This window comes from Pongo pygmaeus, chromosome 8 (assembly GCF_028885625.2).
Source record: "Pongo pygmaeus isolate AG05252 chromosome 8, NHGRI_mPonPyg2-v2.0_pri, whole genome shotgun sequence".
Classification (NCBI taxonomy): domain Eukaryota; kingdom Metazoa; phylum Chordata; class Mammalia; order Primates; family Hominidae; genus Pongo; species Pongo pygmaeus.
The window spans coordinates 121,742,777-121,766,611 of NC_072381.2; the positions used below are offsets into that span (position 1 = coordinate 121,742,777).

At 34.2% G+C, this 23,835-nt stretch overlaps 1 protein-coding gene across 7 annotated transcripts in view; it reads left to right on the plus strand.

Annotated features, from left to right (window-relative positions):
- The window catches only part of CCDC172 (coiled-coil domain containing 172), a 61,765-nt gene extending 42,660 nt beyond the window's left edge, over nucleotides 1-19,105 (plus strand). For 3 of the 7 annotated variants that reach the window (XM_054436455.1, XM_054436456.1, XM_054436454.1), the window contains 2 exons: nucleotides 17,503-17,590; nucleotides 18,405-19,104. In XM_054436455.1, the coding sequence (XP_054292430.1) occupies nucleotides 17,503-17,590; nucleotides 18,405-18,440 (124 nt within the window). In that variant the 3' untranslated portion in view covers nucleotides 18,441-19,104. Of the gene's footprint in view, nucleotides 1-4,425; nucleotides 4,579-17,502; nucleotides 17,591-18,404 lie in introns of those variants that run through there. The other 4 variants (XM_054436457.1, XM_063670308.1, XM_054436452.1 and 1 more) reach the window with 3 other exon arrangements.
- Nucleotides 19,106-23,835: the final 4,730 nt, after the last annotated feature.

Sequence of the window (23,835 nt, forward strand, 5' to 3'; positions counted from 1 at the left end):
TAAGCCACGTTCTCCAGTATCTGCTATATCAGTAATGAATGTGACATTTATGCTTGCCTTCTGCCTTTCTTGCTTTTTGATTGGGCAGATTTCAGGCAGGAAAGAAGAGTATTATATATTGGGCCTCTGTAAACCCCCAAACCTATTATTATTATTATTATTTGAGACAAAGTCTTGCTCTGTATCCCAGAGCAAGGGATTACAGGCATGCACCACCACACCTGACTAATTTTTGCATTTTTAGTAGAGACAGGGTTTCACCACGTTGGCCAGACTGATCTCGAACTCCTGACCTCAAGTGATCCACCTGCCTCGGCCTCCCAAAGTGTTAAGATTACAGGCGTGAGCCACCACAGAAACCTATTATTTTTTATTATTACCCAACACCAGGGTTACCAAAATGCACACTTCTTCATCATGATTTTTTTATTTACTCCAAATTACAACATAACAGACAATTTTAAACATTTCAGGAATTTTCTTCCACCACAAAACTTCCTTCCAGAATCATTGTACATCTTGTATTACTGATATTTGTGCTTGTTTAATGCAATAGGAAGATTGTTTTAGGAATAAATCTGCATAGGCAACAGCATGAGATTTTCATTCTGAGCACTTAAAGATGGTGTGGCTTTGTTTCAGCACCACAAGACAGGGCAGCAAGAACAAAAAGAAATGAAAAGAAAAAAAGGTAGTATGGTTTGTGAAGAGCATATTTGCAATGTAAACTGCACAGAAGTTAATATACACCTGCTACGAGAGACTCTAAATGCATTAATGTCATGTAGTAAAGCAGTGCTGTGACCTCTTCAGTGAAAAAGTCATCTAGTTAAGTTGGTCATAGAGGTCACACTGTTGGTCCTTAGACTTGTAAGAAGGCATAAACTCAATATGGCAATAACATGTTTTCAAACTCTTTCAAGGATACATAGATAAATATGTTTATTTTCACATGTATATATTTTTTATTATCAGAATAGTTGGGCCGGGCGCGGTGGCTCATGCCTGTAATCCCAGCACTTTGGGAGGCCGAGGTGGGTAGATCACGAGGTCAAGAGATCAACACCATCCTGGCTAACACGGTGAAACCCCGTCTTTACTAAAAATACAAAAAACACTAGCTGGGCGTGGTGGCAGGCGCCTGTAGTCCCAGCTACTCGGGAGGCTGAGGCAGGAGAATGGTGTGAACCTGAGAGGTGGAGCTTGCAGTGAGCCGAGATCGCTTTTCATACCCTTGCTCTGACACCCCAAGTGTGACCACTGTTAAAAGTCTGATGTGTATACTGTCAGAATTTATTTCCGTTTGTGTGTGTACACACATGTACATAGGTATGTCTGTGTGTGTTTAGCAAAAATGGGATTATGAATCACACTTACTGGTCTGCAGTTTGCTTGATTATTCATCAAAATGTAGACGTTTTCATTTTAGTTTGTACTAATCTTCATTCTTTTTAATGCTATTATATGGAGATGCCATATTTATATAACCAGTCTCTCATTAATGGGTGTACAAGATAGTTTCTCAATATTCATAATTAGACATACTTTTATAAATGTATCCTTAAATACTTGCAAGAGTCTTTCTGTAACATTATTTAGAATAAGCAGCATTTAGTAGAGTAATATGAATTGTTACCCAGGCTCCATTTATAAAATGGTCTACATTATCTTTGCTCTTTGTTTTCAACAACAGAAAAGCTCAAAGTAGACAAGAGTAACAAGATCTCAGTTCTACAGTGTCCTCAAAATATTAGTCAAATAGTTGTGTGTCTGTACCTTACCTATATTATCTCCATCTTTTTTAACATTTATAAAATATGAGACTCCCCATTTAATTCCAGGATTGTTTTTTAGCTCTATATTTTGCTGAATATTTCTGTTGACTCTGCATCTTTTCTGGTAAAACTTCATCATTTATTCACTAACAGAAGTGTCTCTACAGCATTGATTATGTAGCCTTCAAGCTAATAGAGATCCCCTGTTTTGTGAATCCTTGGCACATACTGTAGTTATTAAAGCTTCAAAGCAAATACAGAGGAAATTTTTACGGTAGACTCCATTGATTATTTTAAAAGTTATATTCTGATATAAATGTAACTTTTCCCCTAAATTGTGAAATAATTTTATTATACAAGCCATACAAAATATTACAGTGATTATTTTCTAAATTCATTGGTATATTTCATATCATACAGATTTCTTTTTTCATTTTCCTATGTTTATCTTTATAAATCAACCCCTTTTGGTGTGGGTTTGGGAAGATGACAGAAAATATGTGGTAAAAGGAGATGCCTACCCCAACCAGCCAGGATTTGGAGGAAGGGAGATGCTGGCAGGACCGTTCCCTCTTCTAGCCCTTTCTCAGCAGATTCCTCTGGTCTAGCCTTACACACCAGTGAAGGCTCTTACCTATCTGCTGGTGGCCTGGACTGAAGGAAAGCAGAATTAGAAAACTGATAATTCTACTGTCACACATTCAACTTTCATACCTACTTTCAGAAATAAATTATATATGAAATTGGATTACTGATAGTACTTTAAATAGAATAATTTTGTGCTTAAATGCCACTAAAATAATTTTATATGAATTAATATAGGGATAGAGAATACGTAAAAAGTCAGTCCATGGAAAAACCAGTGGAAAGTAGAAAGAACTACTTATTAAACCTCTACTGTGATTAAGAAAACCAAAAAGGACAACACTAATAAATTTAACATATAAGATTTAAAATTTCGGCTGGGCGCAGTGACTCATGCCTATAATCCCAGCACTTTGGGAGGCCGAAGCAGGTGGATCACCTGAGGTAAGGAGTTCGAGACCGGCCTGGCCAACATGGTGAAACCCCGTCTCTACTACAAATACAAAAATTAGCTGGGGGTGGACGCCTGTAATCCCAGCTACTCAGGAGGCTGAGGCAGGAGAATCTCTTGAACCCAGGAGGCAGAGGTTGCGATGAGCCGAGATCACACCATTGCACTCCAGCCTGGGCGACAGGAGCGAGACTCGGTCTCAAAAAAAAATAATAATAATAATAATCATAATAAAAGATTTAAAGTTTCATGTGTCAATAAAAGTCATCAAGATTAAATGGTAAACTGGAATAAAATTATAGTCATTTTGATAAACAAAGGATAACAGCTTGTTAAAAAATCAACTGATAAAAATCCATTAGAAAACATTAAATTAATGGTTCTTTATCCATGCCTTTATCAAACATGCATTAAACACCTACTTTGTACCGTACAGTATGCTAGTTGCTGGGGATACCAACATGAGTAAGACAATGTAATTGAGCTATACTGATTATCAAAGAAATGCAAATTAAAACCACTAAATATTATTTATTCTATCAATTTTTGAAAGCCCAAATGATCATAATCAAAATTGGAAAGTGTGTGCTGCAGAGATGACTTATACATGGCTGGTGGCAGTATACATGCTTAGATGTATTTGGAATGAAATTTAAGACAAACAAATTATTATAAGCATCTTAAAATGTTTATGCCATTTGACCCCATAATTCCATTTATGAGCTGTATTCTAAGGAAGACAATGCTGGGTACAGAAGAAGCTTTATGCTCACAAAGGTGTTCATAGTAATGTTATTTATAGTAAAAAAAAAAATAAGAACAACTGAAATGCCCTACTATAAGAAATGATTATGTTAATTAATGATGTAACCACTAGGATTACTACATATTTATCTTAAATAGTATTAATTGGTATGCAATTAATAGTTAACTGGGGGAAGTGTATAGAATAGCATTGAGCACACACACAAATACATACACACAAAAGCAAAACTAGGAAGCAAAATTGTATAATCACTTATATGAAAACTAGAGACTGCAATGAAATATACATAAATTTTAACAGCATTGCATTTGAGCACTAGGACTTTGGGTGAAATCTATCCTTTCTACTTTAAACAGTATGTACAGTTCTGTAGCTAGAATGAGTATGTTGTTAGTTAAGGGTTTTCTGTGTCTCTGAGAGGTAACTGAAAAAAATTTATAATGATGCAGGAAATTGTAAAAATACATGGAACATAAGTTTTTCTAAACTAATTAGCAATGTTGGCCTATCATAGTCATTATTTGATGACTCAGAGAAAAGTGACAATAACCAGTGCAAAGTGCCCTTAGTTCAGTGAGTGAGGGAAGTCCTTCTTGACTCCTGTAGGCAGTCAGTCTATGCACTGAAGCATGAGATCTACTTACCATTATATTGCTTTGGCTAGCTGCAAATGTATTAATATTCATGCCATTATCATCTGGCCTCTTTTGAAGCTAGCAACAGCAATCTTTTCTTTAAGTGCAGATCTAAATTCTACAGCTTGATTATATGCTAAATAGGGAAATACTTCCTATAATTTGCTCTGAATGCCCTCCTTAATTTCAGCAGTCTCTCATTCTTATTTTTAGGTAACTAAAAGGGTGAGTGGTCACCACCTAATTCTGATAGGCATGAGAAGTCATACAGAACCTGTAGTCCATTTGAACTGAAGAGATGGATGAGCACGTGTTGATGGAATGGTGGGAATATCTCTGCCGTTTTATTTGAAAAATAAATTTATTAAAAAGAAGGCTTATGTACATTTCAATAGCAGCATCCATAGTATATTGTAACTCTCCACTTAACTTTCCACTTACTCTTTAAAAATATTTATTACAAGGGTTTTTATACATATGTAAATATCTGATGCTTAAAATTAGTAACTTATCTTTCCTTATTAAGCGTCCCTTTAGATTTCTCATTTACTATTAAATTCCTAAAAGTTCAGACAGAACACAGTGAACTTCAATATACATATGCGCTGCATAATGACATTTCAGTCAACAGCATATCGCATATCTAAGAGTGGTCCCATAAGATTATAAGACTGCACTTTTTATTCCACCTTTTCTATGTTTAGATACACACATACTTACCATTGTGTTTCAGTTGCCTACAGTATTCAGTACAGTAACATGCGGTACAGGTTTGTAACCTATGATCATCAGCTATACCCTATAGCCTAGGTGTCTGGTGTGCTATCCAATCTAGGTTTGTGTAAGTTCACTCTGTGATGTTTATACAACGACAAAATCACCTAACTATGCATTTCTCACAATATATTCCCATTGTTAAGCGATGTATGACTGAATAGGGTATTTCACCATCCACCCTTATTATAAATATTATATTTTTATTCCCTAGTGGTCCTTAAAATAATATATGTAAACTATATGTAATTTCTAAAGTATACTAATATAATGAGCACCTGTGAACTAAATATGAGCTAAATATGAGCTAAAAATGATCATCCGTGAAATAAACTAGAATATTACCAATAACTTGCATTAGCTATGGCTTCTCTTTTATTCCATACTCCCTTCATTACCCCAGATATCGTTGATGTCCTATATTGTATTTCATTTTCTTGTGCATGTCGTTCTACAATGTGATTCATTTACTTGTGTATATATAAGTTTCTTTATAGTATTATGTAACTAACTTTAGTTTACAGCATGCATTTATCATCTATCCTATATATACATGCACAATCTATTGGTTACTTGTATTTGTTTTTGAGTTGTGTAAAAATTATATTATACTATCTGAGATTTGTATTTTATTCAATGTTTTTTTCTAAGATTTACCCACGTTGATGAGTGTAGATGTGTGACCATAGCATATTTTTTTCTCTTTTTAATGGACATTTGGTTTGTTTCAAGATTTTGGTATCACCAGCAGTGCTGCTGTGTACATGCTGGTGCACATATGCAAGAGTTGTTCCAGGATAGATGCCTGTTGGAATTGCTGAGTGTAGGGCATGCGAATGTTGAACTTCACAAGATGACGATAGACTATTTTCCAGTGTGATTAAGCCAGTTTATATTCTCATCAGCACATTATGAAATTTCCTGTTGATCTCCATCCTCTTCAATGCTTTTTAAAGACTTTTTAGTTTTTGCCAATCTTGTGGACATAAGATGGTATTTCATGGTCTCTAATGGCCTTGTCCTGACTACGTATATGGTTGAGCATCTTTTGCATCTGTTTATGACCCGTGCATTTTTTTCTGTAAAGTAACTCTGATTTTTCTGCTAGATTGTTTGAGTAATTTGTCTTTTTCCTATTAATTTCCAGAAGTTTTAAATTTTTGCTCTTTCAGTAGTTGTGAATTTTGTCTGTTAATGAATTAAAAATATCTTCTCCAAGTTTATGGGGTTTTGTTGTTTGCTTTAGGCTGTTCTAGTTGAAAAGTTCCTACTTTTGCTGTGGTTGAAATTTTTAATCATTTTTTATAGTTAGCATTTTTGTTTCTTGGTTAACAATATTCTATTTTATATTTCAAAATAGCCACAAGAGAGGATTTTGAATGTTCTCATGATAAAGTAATGATAAATGTATGAGGTGATGGATATACAAAATACTCTGATTTGACTGTTGCACATTGTATGCATGTATCAAAACATCACACTGTATCCCAAAAATAAGTGCAATTATTATGTCAATTAACAAAATTAGAGGCCAGGCGCGGTGGCTTATGCCTGTAATCCCAGCACTTTGGGAGGCTGATGCGGGCGGATCACAAGGTCAGGAGATCGAGACCATCCTGGCTAACACGGTGAAATTCCGTCTCTACTAAAAGTACAACAAAATTAGCTGGGCTTGGTGGTGGGTGTTTGTAGTCCCAGCTACTCAGGAGGCTGAGGCAGGAGAATGGTGTGAACCCAGGAGGCAGAGCTTGCAGCCTGGGTGACAGAGTGAGACTCTGTCTCAAAAAAAATAAAATAAAATAAAAAATTAGAAAATTAACAAACAGGAAATTTATCATTGGTACAGTACTATTATCTAACAGTCTATATTAATATTTCCCCTGTTATCTTAATAGTGTTCTTTATAGTTACTTTTCTTCTTTCTTTTTCACTTCCTTTCTGTCTCTTTCTTGTCTTCTTTCCCTTCCTCCTCTCTCTCTCCTTCTTATACCTAGGAACCAATTGAGGATTACAAATTATGTTTTCTTCTAAGCTCTTTTATTCAAGAACAATTCCTCTCCTTTCATTAAACTGACACTTTTTCTGAGGTGTCAAGGCTAGTTGTTTTATAGAATGTTCTTCAATTTGTACTTATTTGTTCCTTTGAGATTATATGCAAGTTAAATTTTTTTGGCAAGAATATTATGTAAGTGATATTGTGTCTTTTTCAGAGCATTATATCAGGAGGCATATAATGTCAGTTTGTTTCATTTTTGGTAATGTTAAGTGTGATCCCTTAGTTAAGACTGTGTCTGCCAGATTTCTCTGGTGAGAAAGCACTATTTTTCCATTGGTAGTACTAAGTAATAAATAGGATGACCCTTTGATACCTTGTACATATCCTTTCCCCAATAAACCTTCTCTCAACCATCTATTGTCCACTAATGATTCCTCCTTGAATCAGTTATTACAATGGTGGCTGCAAAATGGTAATTTCTAATCATGGCATTCTTTATTTATTAATTGGTAAAGTTCTTTTAAAAAGAGGTTTCCTTTTCCCCTCCTTCCCCCACCCTTTTTATTTCTCCTTTAAAAAAAATTCTCTATGTACTCATGCACCTTTTAAAGTTACATGGGTCATAATCCATTACTGTCATTATTATTTTTCATACCCCAGTTTTCCCAAATTTGGCCAGAGGCAATCCCTCTGAAATTGATTTCTGTGTGGTTTTTTAAAAACCACTTCCTTTCTGGTGCAAGAAGGTGTTCCAGGCTCTTCTTATACATACCTCCCTCAATCCTGGAACCAATTATTTTTTTCAAGAAGCCCTATCATCTTTGAGTTGGGAATAGTATTGAGAAACTCAGACCACAGTACTAGATGTGCTCATTGCTACTGGATGTCGTTGCTTCTAAGCACTTGAAGTGGACATAACTAAAATTACCATTTTTAAATGGTAAATTTACACAATCTCCTCCAACTCAAATCCAAAATGATTGGGTTTTTCTTCTCCTCCCTCCATTCTGTATGTATATTTTCTTTCTAGTTAAAACTCTGGTTCTCAATTATACCAATGTAATTATTAATATCCTAAATCCTACAAATATCACAAAATGATTCTGGAATTACTAGCCATGTACTAACAACAAGCCTGCTAAATAAAGTATAAGATTCCTCTGTAATTCTTAGTGCCTTACTACAAATCCCACTGAGGGTGAATAGACTATTGTGTTCAAAAGTAACTTTAATTCTTTTTTATTTTTTCCTATGATTATAAATTTGAAATGCAGTTAGGCTTATTCATTTCCATTTGTGTTTAACTCAAGTGTTCTTTTTGTCTAACTTTAGGGCTCTTTTTCTCAGCTTTATTGATGAATTTTATTTGATAAATAAGTAAAACATCAACATAATTCAAGAGCAAAAGTATATAAAAAGATACATCCAGAGGCATTTCATTCCATTCTCTGTCCTACTGCATTTTCACTCACTGCTGTAGGTTACTGTTTTTGCTAGTTTTTGATTCATCCTTCCTGTGTTTCTTTTTCCAAAAATAGATATTTAATTATATATTCCCATATCCCTTTCTCTTTCACAAATGTTAACACACTGTATATAGTCTTTTGTATCTTTCCATTTTTTATTTAACAATATATCCTGGAATTCATTTTGTAATAGTTAAAAGAAATTATCTTCATTTTTATAGCTATATAATACTTCATTGTAATAGATGTACTACAGTTTATGCAACCAGTCTCATATGAATAGACACTTACATTGTTTCCAATATTTTGTGATTACAAATAATGTTGCAATAAATAATCTTGTGTATATGTTGTTTTGTGTTTATACAGTATCTTACTGGATATAGAGTGGCAGTTTCAAAGGGAAAATGCAAATGTAGTTTTGTTGGATCTTGCCACATTCTCCTCCAGTGAGGTCATACCATTTTGAATTTCCTCTAGCAATGTTTGAGCACAATTTTTTTCCCATAATCTTGCCAAAAGAGTTTGTTGTCAAGTTGTTGAAGTTTTGCCAGTGTGATAGATGAGAAACAATATTCATGTGTAGTATATTTGCAACTCTTTATTATGAGTGAATTTGAGTGTTTCTTTATGCCTTTAAGGACCATTTGTAAATTGTTTTTTTAACTACCTCTCTATGACTTTTTCCTATTTTTGTATCAGGCTTTTGGTCTCTTTTTGTCCCTGATTAGAAAGTTTATTTATATATTATGGAAATTAGTCCTTTATCTGTGACATATGTGGCAAATATTTTCTTATGTTTTGTCATTTATCTTTGAACTTTACTTATGGTGGTTTTTGCTACACAACCTTTTAAACATAATTGAATTTAATACTCTTTTCTTTTATTGCATTTGTGTTTTGAGCAATAGTTTAAAAGTCTTTACCTACACCCAGTTTGTCAAATAATTTATTGATGCTTTCACTTTGACCTTGTATGGTTTCATTTTTTACATTTAAATCTTTGATCCATTTCGAGGGTATTCTTGTATATGCTGTGTAATGTAGATCCAACTTTAGCTTTGGCAATCCATATACATCCATTTACAAATGACTATCCAGTTTTCTCAACACAATTTAGTGAAAAGTCTATCTCTTTTTCCCAGTGGTTTGAGATGTCACATCTATTATCTACTAGATTTCCATTTATACTGAACTCTGTCTGTCTTCTACTATATCCCACTGTTCTATTTATATGCCAGTACTGCACTGTTTTAATTATAAACGATAAATAGTAGGATTTAGTGGTTGGTAGGGCTAGTCACTCCTCTTTTTTTTTTTCTTTCTCAGGGCTTTCCTAAAAACATTAAAGAGCCTTACTTGAATGTTTATTTTTTCCATATAAACTTTAGGATCAATTTGCCTAGCACCAAGGAAAAAATTTTTATTTTTATCAGGATCATATTCAATCTGATTTAATGTAGAAATAATTAACATTTTTATGATATCCTGTGAAAGAAAAAGTCATTTCAGTTATTACTGATGAAAGTGAAGGCTATTTTTGTATGCTAATTTTATACCTTGTCACCTTACTAAATTATTTTATTATTTGAATTGTTTTTTTATTCATCGATATTTTTGAGTTTTCAGTTATATTGTCATATTACCTGAAAATTAAAATAACTTTATTTTGTCTCTCAAACTCTTATGCCTCTAATTATTTTCTCTAGACTAATTTTAATGGCTAGTTCTTCCAACTTAATATTAAATAGTAATAAAGGTAATGGGCATCCTTACTCCTGACCTTAAGGAGATTGACTCTAGTGTTTCCCCAGCAATAAGATGCTTACTTTGGGATTGACATATGTATTTTTTTATTGGGTAAAAATAATACATATTAATTCTGATTTTATTGAAAGTTTTTTTATCAGGGATAAGTTTTAATATTTTAAACACCCTTTCAGCACCTCTGAAGATAATCATATTATTTTTCCCTTGGAAATATTAATATGGTCAATTATATTAATGAATTTCTAATATTTAACCATACATTAATTCCTGGGACAAATCCTAATAGATCTTAGTATATTATTTATTTAATGTGGTATTGGATTCTTTTTACTAATATTTTATTTATAATTTTTGCATTAGTATTCATAGACATGTGTATGTGTGTGTATATGTATTCACTATCTTGATCAGGTCTGCTATCAATGTTATGCTTGCTTCAGGAAAAGAAATTCACTGTTTTCCTTATATCTTTAGATCAATTTATATAGTTTTTGGATTATCTGGTGTCTCAAAGTATTTTTGCTTTTTGTTCATAATACAGTTTTTAAAAAACATCATCAGCAAAACAAAACAAAAACTTTCTTCAATTCAGCTATGGTTATTGGGTGAGAAATAGACAAATTTGCAGGGACTGTAACATTTAAAGACAAGAAGGAATCAAGAAATGGAAATGAAAAGCACTGGAAAGACAAAAAGAACATCATTAAATCAAAAAACACAACTGTCTCTACCCAAAAGATAAGAGAGCCATTGATTTAAACAAATTTCTTCTGCCCTACAGAAGCCATTACTTTCAACTGTGAGGCCTCAGACCTTCTCTCAGTGTTTCCCCACATGGGGAAGGACTTTCACTTTCTGAGGGTAATTTAATCTGTATTTCATCACCCTTAGGCACCCTTTCTCCTTTCTTCTCTCTACCATTGAATGGTTACTTAACTCTTTCTGCATTGGTGTAGGCTTCAGAGCTGAAGTTAGATGTTTATTTCCCTACTTACATGTAATTTCAAGTTTTGCAAAATCCTGTATATCCTTCTTAGCTTGTATACATAACTTATAGGTGGTTTTATTTGGTTTTCGTATTGAGAGGTCTTTTTTACATTGTTTTTCCTTTTGGAAACTTAAAAATTTTTAATTAAAAAATTTTGAATTAAAAAAATTTAATTGTTATTTTATAAGAACTTTGACTTCTGTCATTGCCTTTTTTAAAACTTACATACAGAAAATTTACCTTTTAGTATACAGTGAATTGGCAAAAATATTCAGTTATGTAACCATCACTGCAATCAAGATATAGAATACTTTGATGATCCCAGAATGTACCCTTCTGCTTATTTATACTCAGTGCCTGCGTTCCAGCCCCAGCCCCGATCTGTTTTCCTAGTTTTGCTTTTTCCAATATGTCGTACAAATGGAATAATATGCTATGTATCCTCTTCGGTCTGGCTTTTTAGATTTACCATAGTGCATTTGAGATTATATTTGTTCATTTATCAGTAATAATGGTAGAGAATTCTACAAAAATAATGAAATACTTTAGAGCACAGATACAGGAAGCTCAGAGAGCCCCAAGCAGCATTAAAGAAAAAAAGCAAACATCTATACACATCATATTTGAACCTCTGAAAAATAAAGATAAAGAGAAAATCAGGAAGGAAGGCAGAAAGAGAAAAGACACAAAGACATTATATACAAAGGAATGAAGATAATAATTATAGAAGACTTCTCATCAGAAATCATGCAAACCAGAAGACAAGGGAATGACATCCTAAAGAATGAAAGTAAGAGCTGCCAGCTCAGAATTGTCAGTGAAAATCCCTTTCACAAATGAAGGCAAATACAGATAATTTTAGACAAACTCAAGTTGATTGAATTTCTTGCAAACAGACTACATTACAAAAAAGGGCTGTATAAGTTTTTCAGAAAGAAGGACTATACCAGATAGAAATTTGGAGCTATGCGAAGAAATAATAAAACTCCAGAAATGGTTCAAATGGGCCAGGCATGGTGACTCACACCTATAATCCCAGTACTTTGAGAGGCTGACGTGGGCAGATAGCTTGAGTCCAGGAGTTCAAGCCCTGGAGTTTGAGACTACCCTGGACAACATAGAGAGACCCCATCTCTACTTAAAAATAAATAAATAAATGAAAGATAATGAAGATAAATATAAAATTAGAAATGAAAATGAAGATAAATATAAAGGCCCCTTTTTCACTTTTAATTGATGTAACAAATAAGTGACAAAAGCAAAAAAGTAGGAATATATTTTAGGTTTATAGCATATGTAAGAACAAAAATGTATGATGATGACCGAACAAAAAATGGTAGGGAGAAATTGGAAATAAACTGTTTTAAGTTTCTTATCCTATAAGTGTAGCAAGTGTTATTTTATTTTTATTTTTTTGAGACACAGTCTCTCTTTGTTGCCCAGACTGGAGTGCAGTGGCACGATCTTGGCTCACTGCAACCTCTGCCTCTGGGGTTCAAGCTGTTCTCGTGCCTCAGCCACCCAAGTAGCTGGGATTACAGGCGTGTGCCACCACACCTGGCTAATTTTTGTATTTTTAGTAGAGACGGGGTTTCCCCATGTTGGCCAGGTCAGTCTGGAACTCCTGGCTTCAAGTGATCTGCCCACCTTGGCTTCCCAAAGTGCTGGGATTACAGGCATGAGCCACTGCGGTCCGGCCAAGTAAAGCAGTGTTATATTATTTGAGAGTACACAGTAATAAATTGAAGATGTGATTAACCCATATGCAAGCATTACAACTTTAAAAAATGCAGTAGTCCCCCTTATTTGCAGTTTCTTTCTGGAATTCCAGTTACCCACATTCACCCATGGTTTCAAAATATTAAATGAAAAATTTCATAAATAAACAATTCTAAATTGCACACCATTCTGAGTAGCATGATGAACTCCTGTGCAGTTCTGCTCCATTCTGCCCTGGACATAAATCATCCCTTTGTCCAGTGTATCTGCACTGTATATGCTACCTGCCTGCTAGTCATTTTGTAGCCATCTGAGTTATCATATCGACTGTTGTGCTATCACAGTCTTTGTGGTAACCCATATTGCACTTAATGATGGGCCCAAATCACAGGAGTAGTGATGCTGGCAATTCATATATGCCAAAAAGAAAGTGTAAAGTGCTTCCTGTAAGTGAAAAGATGAAAGTTTTTGACTTAAGAAGGAAATGAAAAAAATTGTATGCTGAGGTTGCTAAGATCTACAGTGCAATAAGATATCTTGAGAGAGAGAGAGACCACATTCACATAACTTTTAGTACAGTATATTGTCATAATTGTTCTATTTTATTATTAGGTATTGTTGATAATATCTTTCTGTGCCTAATTTATAAATTAAACTTTATTATAGGTATATATGTATAGGAAAAATCATAGCATATAGAGAGTCCAGTACTGTCTGCAGTTTCAGGTGTCCACTGAGAGTATTGGAGCATGTAGCCCCCATGGATAGAGGGGGACTATAGTAAGTATAAGTAATAAGTCAATAGAGGAGATAAAATGTAATTATTTAAAAAGTCCAAAAGCAGGTAGAAAGAGAGGGAAAGAAAAGAGCAAAGCACAGATAGAACAAATAGAAAATTATTAGAAAAATCTTATATTTTAAATTCAGCCATATGAATAACTATATTAAATGAAAATGGTCTAAATATGCCAAGTAAAAGACAGATTATTACATTAGATAAAAGAGTAAGACACAACTGTATGGTTTCCACAAGAAACCCACTTTAAATACAAAGATGTAGATACATTAAAAAATAAAGAATGGAAAGCAATATCCTGTACTAGCGGTCTGGAAGTTCTAGTTTCTTCATATCCTTATCAACACCTGGTATTGCCTATCTTTCATTTTAGTTATTCTGGTGAATGTTTAATGGTATTTCCTTATGCTTTTCTTTGTATTTCCCTAATTCAGAATGAAATTTAATACAATTTCCTATTTTTATTAGCCATTGGACATTTTATTTTGTGAATAATCTGTAGTTCTGTGAATAACCGGGGTGTAAGCTATTGCTTCCTGTCTTTGCTTTTACTTTATAATGGCTTTCCTTGTTGGGTGCTTCACGAATTTTTGCTGCAAACTCATTGTTCTCAATCTATGAGAGGGCTGTGGGTCTAAATTTGTTAAGGTTTCCTTTAGAGAAGATTTCCTTTTTATTATTATACTTTTAGTTCTGGGGTACATGTGCAGAACGTGCAGATTTGTTACATAGGTATACACGTGCCATGGTGGTTTGCTGCACCCATCAACTTGTCATCTACATTAGGTATTTCTCCTAATGCTATCCCTCCCCTAGCCCCCCACCCCCCGACAGGCCCCGGTATGTGATGTTCCCCTCCCTGTGTCCACGTGTTCTCATTGTTCAGCTCCCACTTATGAGTGAGAACATGCGGTGTTTGGTTTTCTGTTCTTGTGTTAGTTTGCTGAGAATGATGGTTTCCAGCTTCATCCATGTCCCTGCAAAGAACATGAACTCATCCCATCTGACAAAGGGCTAATATGCAGAATCTACAAAGAACTTAAATTTACAAGAAAAAAACAAACAACCCCATCAAAAAGTGGGCCAAGGATATGAACAGACACTTCTCAAAAGAAGACATTTATGCAGCCAGCAGATATGAAAAAAAGCTCATTATCACTGGTCATTAGAGAAATGCAAATCAAAACCACAATGAGATACCATCTCACACCAGTTAGAATGGTGATCATTAAAAAGTCAGAAAACAGATGCTGGAGAGGGTGTGGAGAAATAGGAACACTTTTACACTTGTTAGTGGGAGTGTAAATTAGTTCAACCATTGTGGAAGACAGTATGGCGATTCCTCAAGGATCTAGAACTAGAAATACCATTTGACTCAGCAATCCCATTACTGGGTATGTACCCAAAGGATTATAAATCATTCTGCTATAAAGACACATGCACACATATGTTTATTGCAGCACTGTTCACAATAGCAAAGACTTGGAACCATCCAAAATGCCCATCAATGATGGGCATTTGGATAAAGAAAATGTGGCACATATACACCATGGAATACTATGCAGCCATAGAGAAGATGCATCTGCTGGCATCCAGGAAACGCCACTGATCTTACAACTCCTTCAGCTTCCCCTTGAGGGTCAGGGCTCAACAAAGGTTCAAATTGATCTACACTTCTCACTTTGTTGCTGGCCCAGGAGGTGCTTAGGTTTGGGAGAGCAATGTTGTTCCTCATATCTCCCCTCAGGGCAGCTTTAACCTCCTAGCCGCCCAATTCCAGGCTCTAGCTTTCTACCTCTTCAGCCACAGCTCCTAGCTTTTGTTTATGTTTTTCTTTTCAGAAAAAAATGTTAGTCATAGTGCCAGAAATGGAAGACTTACTTTTACTATTTTCCACATTAAATACAGGCATAAAGTAATTTTTAAAAAAATTCCTCAAAGTCTGTGCTGATTTGGCAATAAATTTCCAGAGCACATTTATAATCATCAAACTTGTATGATATTAGTACAATTGTTGGCTCTTTGTTTAAGGTTATTGTTTCTATTGCCTATCTGACCTTGCTTTAGAGGGACCAGAATATACCACCCTGAAATTATACCACATTGTCATAAGGATTATCTTGGCAATTGATACTCAATAGATACAGGAAGAATTCTCTACCCTTTTAGGCTTTATCTGCTTAAAAGTAAGGCATGAGAAGGGTGACACACTAATTCCAGGGAGAGAGGAGGTACGGTTATCATTGAAGACAGAGCCAATACCAAGATGAGTATGCATAAATAGATTTTAATAAAAATAGCCCTTATCTTCCATTACTACACCCATATATTTCCATATAGTCTAGTTCCTTAAAGTCTGATAAAAAAGAAAAACCGAAAACACAAAAAAATTCAGTATGGGGTGGGGGGAGAGGGGAGGGATAGCATTAGGAGATATACCTAATGTTAAATGACGAGTTAATGGGTGCAGCACACCAACATGGCACATGTATACATATGTAACAAACCTGCACGTTGTTCACATGTACCCTAAAACTTAAAGTATAATAAAAAATCAGTATAAACATTTAATTGGGTTGTTCTAGAATCATTTCAAAGTTAATTTCTTATAGTCATAATTCAGAGGAGACTGCTTTATGTTGGTTCAAGGCCCCTTTGATTGGTTGCTATGAATCTCCTATTTTTTGGGAAACTGGCCTATTTTCAAGATGGATTACACGGCACCTAGCTCCAGAAGCTCCATTTTGGTTTGATCATTTCAAATGACAGTCTCTCCTAAACTTTAACAACTCCAAACCCCCTTTCCTTCATCAAGAGGGTTATAAACCTGAATGTAACCTCTTCAGTTCTAAGCAACCTACTCTTTTGTGATTCCCAATGCATGTTAATAAAGTGTGTGTGCTTTTTCATGTTAAAAAATTCAAAATATTCAAAAATTTAAAGACTTAATTGGGGAAAAGAAACTTAATTGGGGAAAAGAAAGATGTTGCTTTCTCACTCCCAAATTAAGATATATTTTAATTATGCGTGTATATTATAAAGTTATAGTTTAATTTTAGATCAAGAAGAAAGCTCAAGGGTGATTTTTTTTTCTATACTTAAAAGTTTTCAGGTGAGGTTCAGAGAAGCTAAATGTTTTAACTAAGCTTATTCAGTTTGCTAGTGGCCAGGACTAAAACAGAGATGTTAAGACATAGTACTATATATTTTTTATCCACCAGCTCATGTTGCTCTTTTAGTTATGATAAAATTATTGAATGTCAGCTGGGCGTGGTGACTCACACCTGTAATTCCAGCACTTTGGGAGGTTCAGGCAGGTGGATCACTTGATGTCAGGAGTTCAAGACCACCCTAGCCAACACGGCAAAACCCCATCTCTACTAAAAATACAAAAATTAGCTGAGTGTGGTGGCAGGTGCCTGTAATCCCAGCTACTTGGGAGGCTGAGGCAGGAGAATCGCTGGAACCCAGGAAGCAGAGGTTGCAGTGAGCCGAGGTCACACCACTATACTCCAGCCTGGATGACAGAGCGAGACTCCATCTCAAAAAACAACAACAACAAAAATATTAAATGTCTACTAGTCAGTCTACCTTAATTTCTTTATGAAAAGTTTTACTGCAAAATTTTATATAGTCTTTATGGAATTATAGATAATTAAAATATGCAAATTATTTAGTCTTGAAATTCTGATTATAGAAGCTACAAACTTGTCCCTCTCTGTGCAGTAATACAATTACAGTTTATTATTAAACTAATAGGTGAAATTTTCTTTTAAAATAGACTTAAAAAAGAATTAGAACTTTATAAGGAAGATGACATGGAAAGTGTTTATGAAGCGCTACAAACAGAAATAGAATTTTTGGAGTTGGTAAGTTATCATTGATTGTTTAACTTTTGTTCAGCATTATTTTAGCTGCTGGTAAGAATGGTTTTACTGGTGTAAAAATCACTGAACTAGTGTTTGATCCCACTGCAAAAAACAAAAAAGCAATAATGAAGACAACTAGGATCCGGATATAAATCTATGAAGTGTTTTGAGTTCCTGGAGAGTTAGGTGCTACACGAAGCAAATTATATTCAAAGAGAATATGTATGATTTCAAACTAAGTTAAAAAAAAAACTTTAGATCTGACCTCGTAACATTTCCTTGACTGAAACTGTTATTAGAGGATTACTGCACTGAAGGAAATTTAACTATCATAATGCCTTAAAAGCTTTTTGTTTTTGATAGGCATAAATTATACTTTTATTATTATATTTGATCCTAAAACTTTCTTATTGCGTATTTGTATGATCTCAAAAACCTTGAATTCAATTATTGGAAACGTATTTTCAGATTGTGTAGGAGCACTTTAAATTGCTTAACTCTTACTTTGGTTATTTATAAAATGAACACAGTATTTGCCATACTCTATTTTAGTGAAAGACATGAATAGCTTTAAACTATCTTAAAATGTAGTTTTAATTTGATACATTGCATGTTGTTACATGTTTATTTTATGTAAACATTTTCTTGTTCAAAAATGTTTCAATAAGTTATGTTTGAATTTATATTTTTTATAAACAATATAATTAAGAAATGCCCAGAATTTATTGTCATATTAAATTTAGGTATATTTTATGTAATTATTTTATTAAGAATTTACTTTTCCTCATGAGTAATTACTATGTTTTCTTTTCAGACATTGGCACAGAAAGATCTTCAGGAAAGCAAATAACTTACAGAGAATTGATCAGGCATCTGAGATTTGATCAGAACATCTGAGAATCAAATCTTTGTGATGGATATATGAATGGTACCCATTACAACAGATCCTTGTGGGAAATATGGGGTTTAAAATATTCAAATTTTTAATATCTAGAAATGGTGTGTTAGCCCTTTAAGATAATTTTTGTCTTGTTACTCAAACTTTAAGAGTTCTTCTGTGGTTTGATTTTGTTTCTAAAGGAAGGAAAAGCAGAAGTAGATACCGTGCTCCCAGGCTTCTTATATGCCCCTGAACCTCAAGCTGTCCTATTCTTTCTAATCTATATGATATGGTTTGGATTGGTGTCCACGCCCAAATGTCATGTTGAATTGTGATCCCCACTGTTGGAGGTGGGTCCTGATAGGTGATTGGATCATGGGGGTGGGTTTCTCATGAATGGCTTAGCACCATTCTTCTTGGTACTGTCCTTGAGTTCTCCTGAGAGCTAGTTGTTTACTAGTGTATAGCACTTCTCCACTTTGCTCCTACTGCCACTGTATGAGATGTCTCACTCCCCCTTTGCCTTCAGTCATGATTGGAAACTTCCTGATGCCTCCCTAGAAGCAGAAGTCACTATGCTTCCTGTACAGCCTGCAGAACCATGGAACAATTAAACTTGTGTTCTTTATAAATTACCCAGTCTCAGGTATTTCTTCATAGCAATGCGAGAATGGACTGATACACTATATTTTTCATTTTTTATTGTAGTTTACCTTGGGTCCAATGAAACACACATAGGAAGAAACATTCAGTTTACTGGCCCAGTTGTGTTGGTGCCACTTCCACTAACAAAGGTGCTTGCTTTCATTTTAATTATTCTCTTATCATAAAATGTCTGTTGACAGAGTTCCTCTGAGGACCTTCATCTGTAAAAGTTTTCCTACTTTTCACTGTGTGTCCATGAAGTCTGGGGCACCTGAAGCCATTTGCTGGTTAATGCCAGTGTTGGTTATAATGAAACAAATTATCCACGAGGATATGAGTCCCCAGTGGATTATGAGGTACATAATCTCCTTAACAGCCATCAGGATTCATTTTCTCTGGTGACCTGAAACACTGCAACTGAAAACAGTGTAGTTAGGATCGGATCATACTTAGTATTGCTACCAAATTTCCAACATCACTTATCTTTCTGCTGTTACCATTTCTGACTAGACAGAAAGTCTATTGTCTAAAAGTGTATTGACTGATATAAGAATAGCTACTCCTGAAGTCATTTACATGAAAAAGATACTTGCACATGAATGTTTATAGCAGCACAATTCACAGTTGCAAAAACGTGGAACCAGCCCAAATGCCCATCAGTCAACAAGTGGATAAAGAAACTGTGGAATATATATACGATGGAATACTACTCAGCCTAAAAAGGAATGAATTAATGCCATTCACAGTGACCTGGATGAGATTGGAGAATATTATCCTAAGTGAAATAACTCAGGAATGGAAAACCAAACATTGTATGTTCTCACTCGTAAGTGGAAGCTAAGCTATGAGGATGCAAAGGCATAAGAGTGACACAATGGACTTTGGGGACTCAGGGGGAAAGGGTAGGAAGGGGGTGAGTGATAAAAGACTACAAATGGGGTGCAGTGTATACTGCTCAGGTGATGGGTGCACCAAAATCTCACAAACCACCACTAAGGAACTTACTCATGTAACCAAACACCACCTGTTCCCCCAATAACCTATGGAAATTAAAAACAAATCACAAATAAAATAAAAATAAAAGTGTATTGCAACAATTCAACAAGGCCCTAGATTGGAGCAGGTTAGGAAGAAAACTTACTGGGGGATATATTTCAAAATACTGAGGGCTAATGTTAGAACCATGCTTTCTTTTGTGGTTGTAGTTGAATTCATTTATCTATTAATGTTAAGGTAGAGTACTTAGGTTTATCTAAATCTCAAAGCAGAGCCTAAGCAAGTCTTATTTCAGAGCAAGTCTTATTTAGACCTAGCTTTTTTTGTATATATTAACACCCTTATTTTTCAGAAATTAGCAAAGTTCAAACACTCTCCTTCAGGATATATAGCAATTGTCATGTGTTTAAATAATTTGCAATTTTCAAAAGTAATTTCTAATTTTATTTTTTTAATATTTAAATTAGCAATCAATTAGTTTTGCTTAGGAAGAAAAAAATGAATGGTGGCAGAGAATTGCAATATATTTTATATGCAAATACAGAGCGGGAAATGGTTATTGGGATTTGTCATGACCTCAGCTGTCTTATTTTAGTCTATTTGTCTACCCGCATTCTAAGTCCTGTGAATCTCTTTTGTTGTATATATTTAATATGCAGAATTTACACATAAAGCTTTTTTCACTTACCAGTAATTTTTGCTCATTATTGGTTTTGTAGCTAAAATATTAATGTGAACTAGAGATCAGCCACCTATTTGAATTACTAACACAATGGCATATATGCAGAATAAACTGCTACCGATACAACTGTTCTTTCACATGTGTGTCATATAGAATATCTAGATTAAATATTCAGTAACAGAATCAGTATTCAAATGAATTGAATTTGAGAATAAAACTGAAGGTTCGGTACTTTTATTATTTTAAAATGCTTAAAATGCATAATTTAAGATTTAAACTCATTTTCATATAATCAAATAATTATTTTAGCACTGCATGATAGAGTAATAGAAAGCAGTATCCATGTGATACCAATCAAAATAACTGAACGATTAGAATCAATGTAATTAAAGGAACAAGTTATCTGAAACAAAGGAAATACAGCAATCGATAGAAATCACAGTGTGTGAAACTAAACTGCACATCAAGATAAAATATTAGCAGTAGATTAAGTCTGTTTTTAGGGTTTTTTTTTTTAAGAATTAGTCATAAAACTCATAAGTAGGAAAATTAACTGAACTTATCTGGGTAAAAATATGTCTCAGACTGAATTCAGTTACTCTAGAAGTAAGACTTTGGCTATACAGAAAGGCAATTTTTAAACGAATGTCCATTCATTAAGTAAATTCATTAAATTTTCCATATACTTAGTTATGATCAAACCGCAAACTAACCCAAAGTAACACTGATACTGCTCTGAGGCTTGTGGCTTGCCTCCATAGTTCTTTAATGTAACTCAAGTTCTTTGAGAAGCAACTTTCTAACTCTCAGTACTCCACTGAGGATAATATTAAAATGTATAGAGAGTTTGCTGCGAAATTTTCTGCTGATTAATGGAGCTATTACACTAGGGGAAGAACAGCGACAAAATCATAGGATGTGGAGCATGACCACTGGCCTAGAAATTCCTTTCTTCTTCCCTGGCCTAATTATTGAAATGGGAGGAAAAGTAAAGCAAAGCTTTAAGGTATCTACAATCAGAATGATTTCTATTCAATCGTTTTGTCAATAGTAGTGGTTTCTTTTTTAAAAGAAACAAACAAAAAATTGCCTGCCTGCCTTTTTTTTCTTGAAACTTGAAAAACCATGATGAGATTCTGAAAAGTCTAAGGTAAGGTAGAGGTCATTGTATTATAATGAATTGGAATCTAGAAATGCCTTAAAACAGAGTCAGTTGGGATTAGTAATTTTTTGTAGAATGGAAATTATGCTGTGAAAAAAATCCACTGAGTCCATTACCAGAAGGGCAAGCAGTAATTTAGCTGGGTAGCTGCAGATAGACAGACAGCATGCACTGGACAGGCCCTGTTCAAAGCTCCTGTGGAGGACAAAGTCCCTTTATAGTTTATACCAATCAATCATACATAACTGTGTCACACTATAATGAATAAATCATTTATTTGCAGCCTAGGAAACAGTAGCAGTTCAGTGACATGATTAGAAATAAATATGAGACTATTTTAATGCCGGGTGTATCAGGGTAAGGTGTTCTGTGATTCAAGTATTTATAGTATAAAATTTGAAATTTAAAAGCTGCTTAATGTACTAAAAAGTATTTTAACATTTGAAGCTGATCTACTTTAGGTGAACTTTTATGTTTCTTTTTTGACCCCTCTTCTCTCCTTTTGTCATCCGGAAAAACTTTAGTAAAGAAAATGTTTGCCTCTCAGAATCTAGTTCAGAACATTTTCTGTCAAGGGAATTTTTTTCAGGATGTGAACTAAAAATAAAAAATATTTTTCGTCATTAGCCTGAAGCAGGGATTACATCTTGGGGTTTTGTGGCTCTTTTATCTTAAGACAATAGATTTTTTTTAAATGTAAGAATGGAAAGGATGAAGTTATCTTTGAAAATATTTGAGGTTGGAATGTATAATCAGTTGCATTTGTGCTTTCTAAACATTATATTTTCAAGTTAAGTAAGTTTTTTCTTGGTTTGCTAATGGTCAAATCATCATAGCAGTAAAGAAGCTTTATTTGTTATTTTACTGACACTTGGCAAAAGACTAATATCAAGACAGTATTGACTACTACACGAGGGAAATCAAGTAATAACTTTCCCCTGCTTTAAAAGGGAGAAACAGGATTTTATCTATTTGTTGTTAATTATACGTAAGGTCACATTTATTAAACATGAGGAAAACATTTTGCAGGGCAATGCTTATTGTAGAACATATACTTTGATTGGAGGGAAAAAAAAGCCATGACTGATGGTAAAGTGGTCTCCCAGCTGCTGCTATGAAAAGTATCAAGAGCAAAGCTGTCCGAATTGAATGCTGATTTAAACTGCTTTTGATACAGAGTGAATTTGTCTTTAAAAGGCCTCTATGAAATAAACAGCACCAGAATTCAGATGTCTGGGAAAATAAAGAATAGGTGAATATGTGAAATTAATAACAATGTCTGATATAAGTAGCTATTCCAAACAAGGCCCATTGATTGAGTGGGAGAAAATGATTTTATTTTTTTCTTACAACCAGAAGAACTACACTACTTGAATAATTCTAAGTTAATTATTTTCACACTTGTAATAAATTGTCATTCTAATTAGTTGGTAAATAAAACCTTGTTAAAATAAAATCCTCTTAATCTACATTTAATAGATGCAAATACAATTACTAATGATATTTCTGGATATGGCTTTGTGATTACTGAAAGTATTTACAAATTTAAGCCACCATTAAGTGATGTGGTTGTTGAAACAGTTTTTGTAGACTTTAGACAAAGAAGCTCCTGACTGGGAATGGGTGACCTGAGAGTAGTCATAGGGTCAGCATAATGTCAGCTCTACAATCTGGAGCCAATTAACGTTAGTAAAATATCAAGATTATATTTATAGTAGTCTTTTTATTCAATAAAATCAGAGCTCTTTGTCAAGATTCTAGTTGTAGACCAATGAGATATGCCATTTTTAGAGGGGGAACTGAGGTTTTGATTGATGATCTGATTTGTGTGAGGTCACAGAGCAGAGGGCCTCTTTATTTACAGTTTAATTGCTTGGGTT